The 16,214-nt window shown below is 37.3% G+C and overlaps 1 protein-coding gene across 2 annotated transcripts in view; it reads left to right on the forward strand.

The window, feature by feature from the left end:
- Window positions 1-15,545, forward strand: part of ddx54 (DEAD (Asp-Glu-Ala-Asp) box polypeptide 54) — a 51,163-nt gene extending 35,618 nt beyond the window's left edge. The window contains exons 13-20 of one of the 2 annotated variants that reach the window (XM_072587364.1): window positions 292-513; window positions 945-1,018; window positions 1,111-1,293; window positions 2,347-2,486; window positions 7,694-7,807; window positions 10,540-10,641; window positions 13,229-13,326; window positions 15,028-15,545. In XM_072587364.1, coding sequence (XP_072443465.1) covers window positions 292-513; window positions 945-1,018; window positions 1,111-1,293; window positions 2,347-2,486; window positions 7,694-7,807; window positions 10,540-10,641; window positions 13,229-13,326; window positions 15,028-15,260 — 1,166 coding nt within the window. In that variant the 3' untranslated portion in view covers window positions 15,261-15,545. The remainder of the gene's footprint in view (window positions 1-291; window positions 514-944; window positions 1,019-1,110; window positions 1,294-2,346; window positions 2,487-7,693; window positions 7,808-10,539; window positions 10,642-13,228; window positions 13,327-15,027) is intronic. The other variant, XM_072587365.1, reaches the window with a different exon arrangement.
- Window positions 15,546-16,214: the final 669 nt, after the last annotated feature.

A 16,214-nucleotide genomic window follows, 5' to 3' on the forward strand; every position in this document is an offset into this window, starting at 1 on the left:
CAAAGCATTTCTTTAATGATTGTAGTGAGGTTAACCAGCTGGAACTCAGAATATGGGTTCTGACTGGACTGTTAACCTGGTCCAGTCAGGGAGCCCTCTCTGACATAAAGAGATTGAGTATCAGAGTTACTAACACTCTGGTGCCTGGCTCTGTTGGATGGAGTACTGTAGTCAGTGGAAGAAAGGAGCTATGATGATATTTTTGCAGCAATGGTCACTGTGAACAGCCACTGAGCTTTGTGACTTATTCTGCCATAGAATAAATTTTTGAATCTCTCCCTATGTATTCAGAAGCAAGTGGAATATATGGCAAGGTACCCCAGAATACCATAGATGATGAGGAATCACTACTTATAGCAGACCATAAGGCTTCGCTGGATCTTCAGAACCTGAAAAGAGTGTCTGAGAATGCTTACAGGCAGTACCTGAAGTCAAGACCAAATCCTTCTCCAGAATCAATAAAAAGGGTTAGAGAAATGGACTTATCAACACTAGGGATTCATCCTTTATTTGGTAAGTTAAGTATATTTAAAAATGCTATATAGTCAATTTGTGGGAATAATTGTCATATTGATGGACTGCTACTGTCACATGACTTGTTCTTTTTACATTTATAACACTTTTATTCCAAAAAAAAGGGCAAGAAACACATTTCAAACTGTTGCTATAAAGATCAAAAATTAGGGAACATTTTTAGGTCTTCTCCTCCTGGTTATCAAACATGTAAAAGAGAAAAATAATTGTGGTCCCTCCTAAACAAATGCATATGGCTGTAGTACTATGTCTCCTATGCTTGTGAGCTTACCCACAACAGATTCCTTGAGGACAGGACTGTAACATTTCATTATTTTACAGTTTTGTCAATATTGGTGCTTTAGGTAAATTCACACACTGAAATTTTGACTTAATAAAACTTGAAGCTTGAATGTTTTCTTATTTTTAAGGTGTGAACATAAAAGATGCAGAACTTCAAAGACTAAAGATTATTGACAGTATCAAAAACTATAAAGCAAAATCTGTAAGTGAATACTTTTGTGTATTATTGTTTTTAGTCCATCTCATGGCAATGATTATAAGCCAAGAACTATAGTTTCTTTATAAATTTTACAGACCATTTTTGAAGTCAATTCTACGAATAAGACCTCTGCAAGTGAGATCATGAGGGTGACACGAAATAAACAGATCTTGGTTATAAACAAGTTTCAAAAATTGAAGGAAGAAAAGAAAACAGCTCCATTTAAGAACATGCCAACTCCGATGGAAGCAGATCTCCCTGATGAAGATAACATTGAGGTTTAGTAGTTTTCTTAATGCATGTAGTGAACTGAAAGGTTATTCATTTCAATTTTAAGAGATGGACAGCAGTCGAGAAAAGGCTTGTTCATAATAGGGACCATCGCAGTCTAGCTTCACTTTTGTTCTCATTTATGTGCTTTAACAGGGAATATTCTGGGCACAGGGTAGAAGAATGGGGCGGGGGGGGGGGGGTGGGGGGGGAGAGGGGAGGAGGAGGAGAGTGTGTGGTTAGTTAACTTATGATTGCCTTAGTTATGGTTAGACTTAACTGGTACGGTCAAGAACTTGCGCTTACCCATGGCTTAGTTTTTGGATCTTTAGATTTTAACATCTCAAAATATCACCTTTACCATTGTATTTACAGACAAATTGAAACCAAATATATTTTCCTGATATGGATTAGAGTGCTATTTTTCATTTGACCTGAAAAGACCAAAGCTATTTTACTGTCTGCCCTAGAGAATATTAGAATATATTCATTAAAATGAGCTGCAGTGCCACCTTTCAATTCACATTTAGAATTGAAGCCTAACTTAGAAGATAGAACATTACAGCGCAGTACAGGTCCTTTGGCCCTCGATGTTGCATTGACCTGTGGAACCAATCTGAAGCCCATCTAACCTACACTCTTCCATTCTCGTCCATATGCCTATCCAATGACCATTTAAATGCCCAAATTTATGCAAATAGATAAGATATAGACTTTTTAAAATGATTTCATCCTTCACTCTCTATGAAATGTTTAGATATAAAGAATGGCAGTTCAAAATATATATTTTCTAATATTTGTATGTGTGTCTTTGGTCACTGTATTCTCAAGGGCTGTTAAAACTAATGACCTACTCTCTTGAACCTTGCAGTCTGTGTGGTTCTGTCAATTCATAGCTCTAGGTAGTGTTGGCAGTTGTATTAAAGGTGAAGCTTATTACCTTTTTTGTATCAGAGAAAGTATGCATTGTCTATTTTGTAGAGTAATCGACAAACCTTTCTTCTCCCATAAGGAATATATTATTCTTCACTGTCATTATCAATTGTATTTTTTATTGATAGACTGTCTTCTCTGAAGTTATGGGGAGGAAAAGGAAAAGTAAACAACCAACAGAACATTTTCCTAAAAACAAGAAAGAATGTGAGCAGGATGAGGAATTTTATATCCCCCACCAACCTAAAGACTTCAATTCCGAAAGAGGGTAACTAGTTAAGCCTCTTTACTATTCAACTCCAGAAAGTTTACTAGCTGGAATGCACTACTGAATGTATGAATTGTCAATTTAATGTGTCTTGTATGTGTCTAATTCTGATGCTGATACAAAAACAGATGTTATAGCCAATTTTTCTATATCAGCAAGGGCAGAGATTATACCAAAGATGCTTGGGGTATTCATAGAGTCATAGAGATGTACAGCATGGAAACAGACCCTTTGGTCCAATTCATCCATGCCGACCAGATATCCTAACCTAATTTAGTTCCATTTGCCAGCACTTGGCCCATATCCATCTAAACCCTTTCTATTCATATACCCATCCAGATGTCTTTCAAATGTTGTAATTATACCAGCCTCCACCACTTCCTCTGGGCAGCTCATTCCATACACCTACCACCCTCTGCGTGAAGAAGTTGCCCCTTAGGCCCCTTTTAAGCTTTTCCCCTCTCACCCCAAACCTATGCCTACTAGTTCTGGACTCACCCACTCCAGTGAAATCACCTTGTCTGTTTACCCTATCCGTGCCTCTCGTGATTTTATAAACATCTAAGATCACCCCTCAGCCAATGACACTGCAGGGAAAACTGCCCCAGCCTGTTCAGCCTCTCCCTATGGCTCAAATCCTCTAATCCTGGCAATATCCTTATAAATATTTTCTGAATCCTTTCAAGTTTCACTACATCCTTCCGATAGGAGGGAGATCAGATATTCCAAAAGTGGTCTAACTAATGACCTGCACAGATCCAATATGCCCTCTGAACTCCTCTACTCAGTGCTCTGAGCAATAAAGGAAAGCATTCCAAATGCCGCCTTCACTATCCTATCTAACTGTGACTCCACTTTCAAGGAGCTATGAGCCTGCATTCCAAGGTCTCTGTTCAGCAACACTCCCTAGGACTTTACCATTAAGTGTATAAGTCCTGCTCTGATTTGCCTTTCTAAAATGTAGCACCTCAAATGTATCTAAATTAAAATCCATCTACCACTCTTCAGCCCATTGGTCCATCTGATCAACATAAACCTTCCTTCAGCCACCAGCCACTGCTGTTTGTTTTCAATCACCCAACCAATTTTGTATCCATGTTGCTACCGTCCCTTTTCCATTAACCCCTATCTTTACACAAATGCCTGTTTTGTAGCCTTCTCTATCATATGCCTTTTGGAAAGTCAGCACATCAACTGCATTACCCTCATCGATGCTTTCTGTTAACTCATTTAAAAAAAAACTCAAGTTAAGCACAATTTACCCGTATCAAATCTGTACTGGCTTTCCTTCATTAACCTCTATTTACTGAAGTGAGTTGTAATTTTGTACTCCATTTTATAATTTTTTGAAACTTTCCAACGACCTTAAATCTGACTGGTCTACGGTTATTGGGTTTATCTTTTCACACAGTTTTGATCAAGGGTGTAACATTTGCAGTTCTCGTAGTTCTCTGGCATCAGCCCTAGGTATATAAAAAATTGGAAAATTTCAGTCAGTGCCTCTACAACTTTTACTCTCACTTGCTTCAGGGTTCTTGGAAGCAATCTTACCTGGTCCTAGCATTTTATGTTCTTCAAATCAAGACTGTCTATCTAATAACACCTCCTTGAAGTGCCTGAATCACCTCCTCTTTCACCATGACACATGCAACATCTAGTATTAGTTTTCTAGTGCATTATCAACCTGACCAGATCCCCTCAGAATATTTAAGAAGGTAGCCTAGCCCTTAACTTTTGCTTATTTAAGTGTAGATGTGAAGTGCCATGTTCCAGGTGCAATTTGACGATAAGCAAAACACAATTTATTTAAACACTACAGTACCCATTACTAATTAACTGTTCCAATTTCATTCCCTAAACACACCCTTTTGCAAAAAGGCAAATTCAGACACCGATTCCCCCATACGGTTTTAGGAGGAAAAAAATGGAGAAAATTCAGAAAAAGTAGTAGCTAGGAGACATTCACTGAAGCTGCTAACTCTTTTGAAACACCAAAGGCGTCTGCTCAAAACTGAACCTAAAAACTAGAAAGCCTGGTCTGAGAGAGTTGACCATACCCAGCCTACTTCCCTTGTTCCAACTTTTTAAAAGAACCCAAAGCTTCTCAAATTGTTTACTTGTGCACCTTTGCCTTACAGCGTCTCTTCAAAAAAGGACATAATTACCTCTTAAAGTGACAGCATCATCACAAGTAATAGTGATGGTGATAGTAGTTAATTCCTCCCCATATTCTTCAATATAAATGGAATGTTTGAAGTATCGTCCAATGTCACATTTGATAGAGGATATTTGTTTGACTCCTCCACCATTTCCTTGTTCCCTATAACTGTATTCCTAGATTAATTTTCTAAAGATGACTTTATTGTCAGTTTTCATATTTCTCACTAGTTTGCCCTCAAGATTTGTTCTCTTGTCTTTTTTACCTTTTATAGTCCTCATTTTCTGGATTATGCATATATCCCAGTCTTTGGTGCTGTAGCTGACTTTGCCGCCTTGTATGCTTTTTCTTTCAAGTTGGTACTCTCCTTAACTTCTTTGGTTAGCGGTGGATGGTTCCTCCAGCTCTTAGAATCTTTCTTCTTTACTGGGATGTATTTTTGCTGAGAGTCTTGAATTATTCCTTAAACATTTGTCACTGCTTGCTTACTGTCATTCCTGCTTATCTATCCACACTGTTCACTCCAGCTAACTGTAATTGTAACTCCATAACACACTGTCTAAATTTAATGTCGTAGCCACCCTTTCCAATTTGATTCACCCAATCAACATGAAGATAGATCATCCGTAGTTATTGCTCTATTCATTTTACATGCTCTCACTATTTGTTGATTGATATCCTTTCCGACAAGGTAGCTACTGTTTGGGGGCTTTGTACACTACTCCTACCAATAACTTCTTTCACTTGGTTTAAATTCATGTGATGTCATAGGAAATTCATAGGTTTCTTTTTAACCTCCACCCAAGTTCATCTCTCATTAAGTGTTACTGTGCCACATTTTCCATCCATCCTTGTCTTTCCAAAAGGTTAAATACACCTGAATGTTTAACTTCCCAATTTTAATTATTTTGTAACTGTGTTTTTGTAATCACTATGAAATAATATTCATCTTCCTTGATTTGCGCTGTCAGTTCATCTACGTTATTCTGAATTGCTTGTTCATTAAGGTACAACACCTTAAATCTCTTGTATGATTGAATTTCCCTAAATTTTTATTCTTGGATGTACCACCACCCCCTGAGAAAAAGAACAGGAAATGACATCGCCACAGGAAATGACATCACCAACCCAAGGAAACCCAAACAAATAAATAGAAAGTGGGCTATACCACCAGTGCTTCATCCGGAGGCTCACTGAAGATGTTTACCTGGTATGATGTCGAAACTTCTGAAAACGATCCTTCCAGCTTAGCGAGCAAACCTACATCCAGAACCCTAACCTGAGCTACACATCTTCTTAAAACTCGTTGATGTTTCTTCTTCCTTGGTGCAACGCAACACAAATTCTGGCCCTTTTAATTTTTGGTAACAACCTGTCACTTCACTAATCTGCAATCCTACCTTGTCCTTTTATCTTTGATTTTATTATTTTTCATGCAACTGAACCATCTCCCTCCATTTAGTTTAAACCCCTGTTCACAACTTTAGTCTTGCGATTCACCAGGACTCTGATCCCAGCATGGTTCAGGTGGAGCCTGTTCCATCGAAAAAGCTCCCTCATTCCCAGTACTGCTGCTGTAAACTAATTTCTGCCAATCTTTGAGCTACACATTTTTCCTCTTGCTGACTCTATACCAATTAACTGATGGCTCGGATAGCAATCTGGATAAATTTTGTTTTACTTTTTTTGGTTCTTCTTTTTAAATCTGCCCCAGGCTGCTCAGACTCCCCCCCCCTCCCCCCCCCCCCCCCCTCAGCAGAACCTCGTTCCATTGTCTACCTATGTCGCTGATACCTACATGGTCCATGACAACTGGATCATTCCCCTCCTACGCCAAGTCCATCTGCAGTCCAGATGACATATCCTGAACTGGGGCATAAACAGGCAACACAACTTTGTGTTATTCCCCTGATAATACTATTCCTGTGCACAATTACATTTCTCTATCCTCCACCCTGTTAAATGGTTCCCTGCATCATGAGTGCTATGATCAATTGTTCATCATCCCTACAGCCCTACTCTCAACGAAGCAGGACATGAGAATCTCAAACCTCTTAGACAAGCTGAAGGGCTGAGGCTTCAGCAGTATGACCTTCTGGAATCCTTTTCCTGCTTTGCTTGTAGTGACACCTCTCTGTCCCTGACCACTGACTGAAGTAGTTAAACTAAAGGGTGTGACATCTTCTGAAACACAGCATCCAAGTAACTACCCCACACCCCGGCACCCCCGAAGTATCAAGTGTTCAAAGCTCAGCCTGCAGCTCATCACATCTGAACCAGAGTTTCTCAAGCAACCAACACTTGCTACAGATGAGGACACTGAGCTACAATGGAGCCCACCAGTTCCCATTATCATCGAGGCAAAACACATTGCCTGGCCCTGCATCTCTATCTTATTTACTTAGTTATTAATTTATTTATTTCAAACTTCTGATTGGTCTCAGATTGTTTGTTAAATATTTTACATAAGTTACGATTGAATGAAAAATTACCTAACAGTCAAATTATCAGGTATTGTGAACCAATGAATTTATGGTTTTCCTGTGACATCAGTCTCTTACTATTAGGCTGAGCCAATGATCCTGGGCTTCAGTTTATCCTGTTATAAGACCTTCCAAACCATCAAACAAAGCTGCAAGCAAAAAAACCTCCTCTCTGCACCAAATTCTCATGCAAAATTCCAGAAATATGAGAGCCTGTGCTGTGCCTCACTCTGGATGTTATTTCTTCTTCCTGTGTGAAGCTTACTGATCTGCGAGAACATCAAAGTTGTATATAAATGATAGTATGGATCAGTTAGGAGAAATTACTTATTTTTTGTGCAGTGCATTTTTATTTCATATTTCTGGTGCAATAATCCATTGTTTAAATGATTGTGTGTCAGTTTAACCTGAGCGTGTGTATAATAGTTGTTTATCTGGAAATGAAATCCACAATAGGAATGACCCTTTAATTACTCTGCTACTCAAACCAATGATCTCAGTTGTATAGTTCAATGAAGTTTTACAGTTTTGTTTTAAACTCATACTTTTACATTTTTTGAACCTAGATTAAGTTTAAGTGGGGAAGGTACATCCTTTGAACAGCAGGCATCTGGAGCTGTTTTAGATTTAATGGGTGATGAAACACAAGATCTGCAAAAGAGAAAACAAATGCTAAAGTGGTATGTATTATTCATAAAATGCTTTTATTTCTTAACTATTAGGAGTTTATTTGATATCTGTTACTAGATATCTTCAGTGTTGATCTTGAATTAATAGAATTTAACTGCATACATATAAAAAGTTAGAAACTTGGAACTGGAGGAGGCCATTTGGCCTTTTGAGCTTGTTTCACCATTCAATATGATCATAGCTTATTCTACCAGTGCCATATTCTTTCTTGATCCTTGTATCATCCCTTGATGCCTTTAATATCTAAACATTTATAAGTCTCATTGTTGAATATATTTGGTGACTTGACCTCCACAGTTTCATTGCTGATTGGGTGCCAAAATGTTTTTTCCTCTGTCAAAATGGCCTGTCTTGTATCCTGAAACTGAAACTTGTACCCTGATTCTAGGCTCCCCAAACAGAAAACATCATCCCTGATTCTAACATGTCCAGCTCTGTTTGAATTTCATACATTTCAGTTAGATTCTGTCTGTCTTCTAAATGCTAGTGAATACAGGCCCAGTTGAGCTAATGTCTCCTCATAGTATTGTCCTACAACATTGGTATCAACCTGGTGAACTTCTGCTGCACTCCCTGTATGACAAGAGTATCCTTCTTTGTGCGCAATTTTGGTCTTTCTACATAATGTTCCAGGCATGGTCTCACCATGGTCCTTGTGTAACTGCAGTAAGATATCCTTGTCTCTGAACTCAAATAATCTTGCAGTTAAGACAAATATACAATTTGCCTTCCTAATGACTTGCTGCACCTGCCTATTTACTGCCATAGACTGGTGTAGAAGGACACGGAGATCCCTTTTTACTTCCACATTTCACAATATATCACTACTTAAATAATACTCTCTCCCTTTTTCTTTCTGTTGAACTACCGGAACCTTCTGCGAATGGGAATATGCTATACCATATTATGTGTGTAGTGTACACCATGGAAATCACAAAGCCCTATACTGCTGAGGAGATGCGCGTAGTGAGAGGCTTACCATGAGTGTTTTAATCTCTATATTCTTGCCATTTTTGTGTGTGAACAGAAACGTCGAGCAAAAAATGTTCTGATGCATTGACCATTGCATTTGATGCCACATCCATGGGGATGTAAAGCCTCTGAAATTTCCATCCATACTTTGGATAAATTGCCTGTGAATATCTTTGATTTTCTTCTAAAATGAAGCAAAGAACTGTGAATGCTAGAAATCTGAAATAATTGCAGAAATATCTGGAAAAGCTCAGCTGCTCTGGCAGCTTCTGTGGACAGAAAGCAGAGTTAATGTTTCCAGTCTAGTTACTCATCTGCAGAACTGATGAAAACTAGGAAAATGTGGTGTATATATACTGAAAAAGTTGGGGGAAGGGGCTGGTGATGTGGGGAAAGGAAGAAGAGTGAGTGGATGGGCTGAAGTGGAGCCCACAGACTGAAAATGACATTAAGTAGACAAGGGGATATATGCCAGGGAGAAAGAACATCTGATAATGGGAATCACGCATGTAAGTGAAAGTGGGTTGGCAGTGGAAAGCAGCTCATATCATGATAGAGGTGTAGGGTTAGGTAAAGGGCATAGAAGGTGTTGAGGTTCTAAAATTATTGAACTTGGCATTGAGCCCTGAAGGCTGCCAGTCCCCAGGTGAAAAATGAGATGCTGTTCTTCCAGCTGGCACTGAGCCTCGCTGGAGCACTGTAGCTAGCCTGAGACCAAAACGAAGAGTGAGAGAATATGGCCTGGAGAGCAATTGGAGAACAACAGGGGAGTAACCAGTCAAAGGATAGACACTATGGAAAGCAAGTGAGCAAGAAGCTCAGCGCGTTGACGACGTGATGTGCTGGAGGGTTGAAAAAATGGGAGAGACAAGAGGCAGTTTTCTCTTGTAATAAGTGACTGCTTAGTAACTGCTTTAAAGTGAAACTGATGGAAAATGCTATTGAGGACATTGTTAATTTACCAGTCCTACTGTTAGGACGTACTTTAAATGGGAAATGCTAGTATCTAACTTTGTCTACCGACAATCTAACTTACAGTTTCTGAAGAAAGGTCACAGGACATAATTCTGCTTTCTCTCCACAGGTGCAGCCAGACCTGCTGAATTTCTCAGCAAATTGTTTTTATGTCAGATTTTCAGTATCCGCAGGTCTTTTGTTGTACTTTATTGAATAGTTTATACTTTCACAAATCTATTGAAACCATTTCTGACATTTTATTAAAAATACATGTGCTGCAAATCCGTAGAAACTTCCCAATCCCTTTCCCATTGTGCTAATTATGTTGTGTCACCATAGTCTTCCCAGACCATAGGGGCTGCTAACTCATGAAAGAGAGAAGCGATTGGTAGTGATTTAACCGGAGGGCTGTCAGACTTCCGGTGAGGGAAGAGGTTGAGAAGAAGAGTCCTTCATAGTAACCTCAAACCAGTGATGGGAAATGAATCCACACTGATGGCATCTCACTGCTCTATAAACCAGCAATCCAGCCAACCAAGCTAAACCAATTCCCCATTAATTATGTCTTTGTAATCTTTGTTTTTAATCATACACAACTTTGGAATAAGATGTTTTCCCATTTACAATATTTACAAGAAAATGTTGTAAATGAGAAAAGTTATTCCAAACATCCTTTAAACCAAAATGAATTTTTAGTTATGTTTTTAATGTTTTAATTTATATACGTTTAACTTCGTTATTTTTAAACATTTGGTAGGTGATAATATTAAAAAATTATTGAAATTTTGTACAGGGACCGTAAAAAGAAGCGATTTATCAGAGACACCAATCAGGAAAATAAGAAAATAAAGACTGAAAGTGGGCGATATATCAGTGCTTCATACAAGAAAAATATGTATCCTTTTTATTGTGTTTCATTTTACTTATTGTTGCATTTATTGTTTTTTGTCAGGTCTTATTTTAACCTAAAAATGAAAGAGATCAAATAATTTTGCTGTGCGTTACATTGAGATTCTTATTTAGGAGAAGTGCACTCGTACAATTCTTTGATCAAAAAGTGACTTAGTCAGATCCGATTTGGAACACTGAATTCAGTGTGGGGTATCAAACCTCAGAAAATATATCTTTGACTTCCGAAGTAATACCGGAAAAATTCACTGCAATGGTAGCAAAACGAAAGTGCTTAAATTGAGGGTAGTTGACAAGACTTGGCTTGTGTTCCCATGAGTTTTAGAAAGTGAGGGATGATTTAATCTAAGTATGTAATACAGTAAAGAAATGAATTAGAGTAGATACGGACATATTAATCTCGAACAAGGGGATATGTTAAACTCACTCTGGGTTAAGCATTTAAGAATGGAATCAGAACCACCTTTCACAAAATGGCAAATTTGTGAAATTTGGAACTTGGTTATTGAGAGATGGGAGAAGCTTGAATGACTTGACATTAAAATAGAGGTGATTTTATACAAGTATACAAGCTAGTGAATAGTATGCAAATGACTCAAGTGAAAGTTACCTTTTAAAAAAAAATAGAATAAGGCATGTTTTCATAACTAAATGGCAAATTTACTGAAACCAAAACTTCTTTCCTTTACAAAAACATTAATCAATACATAGGATATTTTCCAAATTACTTGGTAGTGCCATAAGTCCTGGAATGATTTTGGAAACATTGTATGTTGTAATGTGGGGAGGATTGTTGGTGTAGCTTTGAATGGAGGAACGAAAACAGGTCTTCCTTAAATAATGGTCTTGAATTATCTAGGTTGCAAGCAAAACAATCTGAATTTCCTTTGACTTTGTTTTATGGTCTTGAGCATTCCTAAGTTGGAAGGGCAGGTTAATGTGCCGCATTGAAAGGTCTGCAATTGTACAGAAAGCACACATCCTTAGCACTTGCCTTCCCCTCCCTGATTCTACACTGCAGGTCCTGCTTCGTGATCATCCATTTTTACTTCTAAAGAATTGAATTTAAATTTTAAATTTGCTGTGTGATAGAATCATCTTATTATCTAGTCCACGGCAACTAAATACTTTGGACTCAGACTGAAAATAACCTAAATATAACCTATTATAATGGACAAAAATTCTGATCTAAGCTAATTTGAAAATAGATCTGGGGAATATGTACACAAATCTTTGAATGTTGCAGCCTATTTGCAAAGTTTGGTCAGAAAGCATAAGAGTTCCTGGATTTTATTAATGGAAGAATAGAGCGTAAAACTAAGGGAGCTATGCTAAATCTTCGCAAAGCACTGGCCACAACTGGAGTGTTCTGTTCAATCTAGATGTCATACTTTGAAAAGGTTGTTTAAATACAAGGTGTACAAAAGAAATGTACTGGAATCCTACCAGGGCAGACAGAATTCAGATCTTTGAAAATTTGGAGAAACTTAAGTTGTTCTCCTTTTAAGCAAAGAATACTGTGGAGGTTTAATTGAGATTAGATTAGATTAGATTACTTACAGTGTGGAAACAGGCCCTTCGGCCCAACAGGTCCACACCGCCCCGCCGAAGCGCAACCCACCCATACCCCTACATTTACCCCTTACCTAACACTACGGGCAATTTAGCATGGCCAATTTACCTGACCTGCACCTCTTTGGACTGTGGGAGGAAACCGGAGCACCCGGAGGAAACCCACGCAGACACGGGAAGAATGTGCAAACTCCACACAGACAGTCGCCTGAGGTGGGAATTGAACCCAGGTCTCTGGCGCTGTGAGGCAGCAGTGCTAACCACTGTGCCACCGTGCCGCCCTTTAAGATGTTCACAGTCTTAAAGGGGTTTGATAAAGCAAGGAGATAATGTGTCCAGTGATAGAAGGTTTGATAACCAGCTAACACAAATTTAACTTGATTAGTTAAAGAAACTGAGGCAATATAAAGGAAAGGGATTTTGACAATGCAAGTTGTTGTTATCCAGAATGTACTGCTTGAAAAGTTAATGAAAGTAGTAATATTCCAAAGAGGATTGTACAAATTTATGAAGGGAGGAAATTACGTGGTTCATAGAGGAGTATGATTAACTGGATAACTGTACCAAAGATTGGACATGAGCACAATGATCTGAAATGGCTTCTTCTATTCTGTATCTTTCTATCGGGCTCAAATATATTTGTTTCAGCCACTGATTACATGTACCATTCTGTGCATTGACAGTCAAATATGATTATAACTGCAGAAAAACAAATTGATAACTTTTTAAAAGGTAGTTAAGGCAGAAAATGGTAGAACATTGACATTGACAAGTGCTACACACACGTTTTTCTATAATCTTGAATTCAGTTGAATGTCCTGGAGCTTCAGACATTATTTGAACTCAACTGAACAGCATAACCACCTCACTATAGTCGTGATCTTTTTTCTTTAAAAATTTCACTCTTTTTGTACTGGTATATATTTGGGATTTTAGTCTCACGATTAAAAGCAAAAAAGAAAATCCAACGTGCTTCAATTTCCATGACCAGCAATATTTAGCTATGAGGAATGGAAGAAGAAGTACAAAATCGATGACAGAGTATCCGATGATGAAGCTGAAAATGAGCGAAGAAATCCAAGGAAGAAAGGTGGCCGTGGTAAGACTATTTACAAAGGCTTATTTTAGTGAAGGTTGCACAAAGGTGCACAATATTGCAGTGAACAAACCAATTAACTATTGTTATCTTTATACTAAAGTATTGATCAAAAGCTAAACACGTTTAGTAAATTATTAATACAATGTATTTTATGAAATTTTTCAATGAACATGTGAAAGCAGGTGTGTTGCTGTTGAATATTTGTTTCTTTCTTCAAAATTTGCAATAATCCATTAATTTGAAACTCTGTGATCATACTTAATTTCAAATTGGTGCTCCACTTCAGCAGTTCAATATTTTTGTTAAAGTTTTATTTTGTGTAATTTTCTTTTTTAGTTGTTATCATGCTGAATTTCTGAAATGCATTTCTAAAATTTTGGGTGGAAATAATATCTGAAAACAAATAGAAATGCTAAATCAGGTTTGAATGCTAGAGTGTTCCAAACTCTAGAAGTGGGGGCCTAGACATACTTGAGTAGACACACAAATGACTAATGTGTGGAGAGGAATGAACTTGCCAAAAAAAAAAGTGGAGGACAGTAGTGATAAAATTTGATATGCAATTAGATATTTGATGACATAAGTGATCCGCGAGACCTATTGTACTAGTCAGATAGATTACTTAATCTATCATTTGCTTTCTTCTATTCCTGCACTACAGAAATAAAATGTTTGGGAAGGAGAGTTGGGAGAAAAATGTACATTTTAACTATACCTTTAGTGGATTAAGTACATAAGTACTTATGTACATAATTAAGTACATATGAAGTCTGCATTGTTCAGCAATATTTTCATATCATGTATGATATGTTTTTATTACAGTAAATATATTTCGTAGCCCATCTCCCATTGCACTTCTCATGGACAGGCTAGGTTCTATTATACTGTTTACAGCATTGAATTTTGGCTGGAGAAGGGCACACAACAGGGACAAATTAGAAAGATAGTATGCAGAAAAGAACAGTAAGTGCTGAAGAGAAAATTGCAGCAGTTCAGGTTAGAATGAGGAGAGATGTGTAAGGAAAGTAGAGGTAGTATGGTCATAACAGCAGCACATGAGATGAGATTTGAAAAATGTAGCATTAAAGATGTTGTAGGAATTCCTGAAGAAGGGCTCATGCCCGAAACGTCGATTCTCCTGCTCCTTGGATGCTGCCTGACCTGCTGCGCTTTTCCAGCAATACATTTTCAGCTCTGATTTCCAGCATCTGCAGTCCTCACTTTCTCCTAATAGTGAAATTTGCTGAGAACTCAAAATTATAGGATTCTGCATTTTGAGATGATACAGGAAGTTGTATCCTAGCAAGGATGAGGAGTGTCATATAAGAAGATTTTTTCCCTCCCGCAATGAGTATGGAAAGTCATGGTGGTAGTTAAGGTTTTAAAGTATGTAAATGTGAATAGTTACTCAGTTTGGGTAGTTTTATTGTTTTGATGGCTGATGCAATAATTAAATCATCATAAAGTGGAAATAGAAAAGTAAGTTAAAATTCTGAGTTTTGCAAAGATTATTTTGAAAGCGTTAAATAAATTGTTGAGAGAAATACCTATTGAAGTGTATGGGTACTAAGTGGAAGTGGATTTAGAGTTGGTGGCTCCTCCAGAAAGGTACCAGCAAAACGTGGTAGGACAAACTGCCTCTTACTGTAATTAACCTCCTGATTGTATCATGATAAAGAAATGACATGTATAACATTACAGGTGGACGAGGAAATTCTCATTCCTTCCCAAGAAAACAAGGGCAACAGCGTGGAGTGCGTTCAGAGCTGAAGACCAAAGCTGAAATCCTCAAAAATAGAAAGAGAAAAGAAAAATTGCAGTTCCTACATCGGGGAGGAATGAAAAAACTGAAGCAGAAGACTCGCCAACGTGTAAGAGAAATGAAAAGCATGGCCTTTGGTAGAGGCAAAGGGAAAATGCGGAAAAAAATGTAATTCATAATGCCAAATCATCACCTGCAGCATTTGACTATACAGTGATATGCTGCAGATTAATGTTAGCTAATGATACTTTGCATTTGTTGTTACTTATGCAGATTATTGAATGAACGTTTATTCAGGAGGAAAGGGGACTTTCATTGGATTGCCTGTGCTAGAACATTAAGGTGCATTTGTAATTAAATTTATTTTGTATAATAGTGTCTTGAAGATCACTGTCATAACTGAAATTTCCAGCTAAAATTGAGGAAATTAATTAAAAAAGGTATTTTTTTATACTGAGCTCAGCGTAGTATTTTTAATCTATTTATAAAGTTTATAACTTCTGTCAATACTATATAATCTTTCGAACAAGGAGTGACTTTATTTTAAATATTTTTATCACTAAAATTAAAATGGTCTTATTTGGATAGTGAACATTCCAAATACTATCGTAAAAAAAACTGAAAAATAAATTGCTGCTGTGTAGTGCTAAATATTTTATTAAAATTTTGTAACTGTGCAATTGTAATTTGAAATATCCTGGCACAGTGACGAGCACTGAAAACAGAATAATATGTAGAATTGACGTAGATGGATCATTTATTATGAGCAATATCCAATTACATAATTAACAGTACAATAACGTAGCTGAGAGGTAATTGATGCAGCGTGGTACAAGTAAATTAGTTACTATCCAAAAAGTCTAGTCATTTGATCAAGTTATTGCACATGTCTATCAACTTTCAGTGTAAATATGTGTTTTTTTTTCTTACATCAGTGATTTATTTATTTTCTAAACAGTAGATGATCTAAATATTTATTCTCTTCCTGAACTAAATTGGCTTTGGTTTTTATTCGTGATCTCAAGTCATGATGTCCCTGGAGTGACATTTCTAAGTTATGGATTTTGTAAATTGAGATTTTCTTTTAAATTAATTGGACATTAGTTTTAAATCTCTTCTCTACAGT

This window comes from Chiloscyllium punctatum, chromosome 17 (assembly GCF_047496795.1).
Source record: "Chiloscyllium punctatum isolate Juve2018m chromosome 17, sChiPun1.3, whole genome shotgun sequence".
In the NCBI taxonomy this organism is placed as follows: Eukaryota; Metazoa; Chordata; class Chondrichthyes; order Orectolobiformes; family Hemiscylliidae; genus Chiloscyllium; species Chiloscyllium punctatum.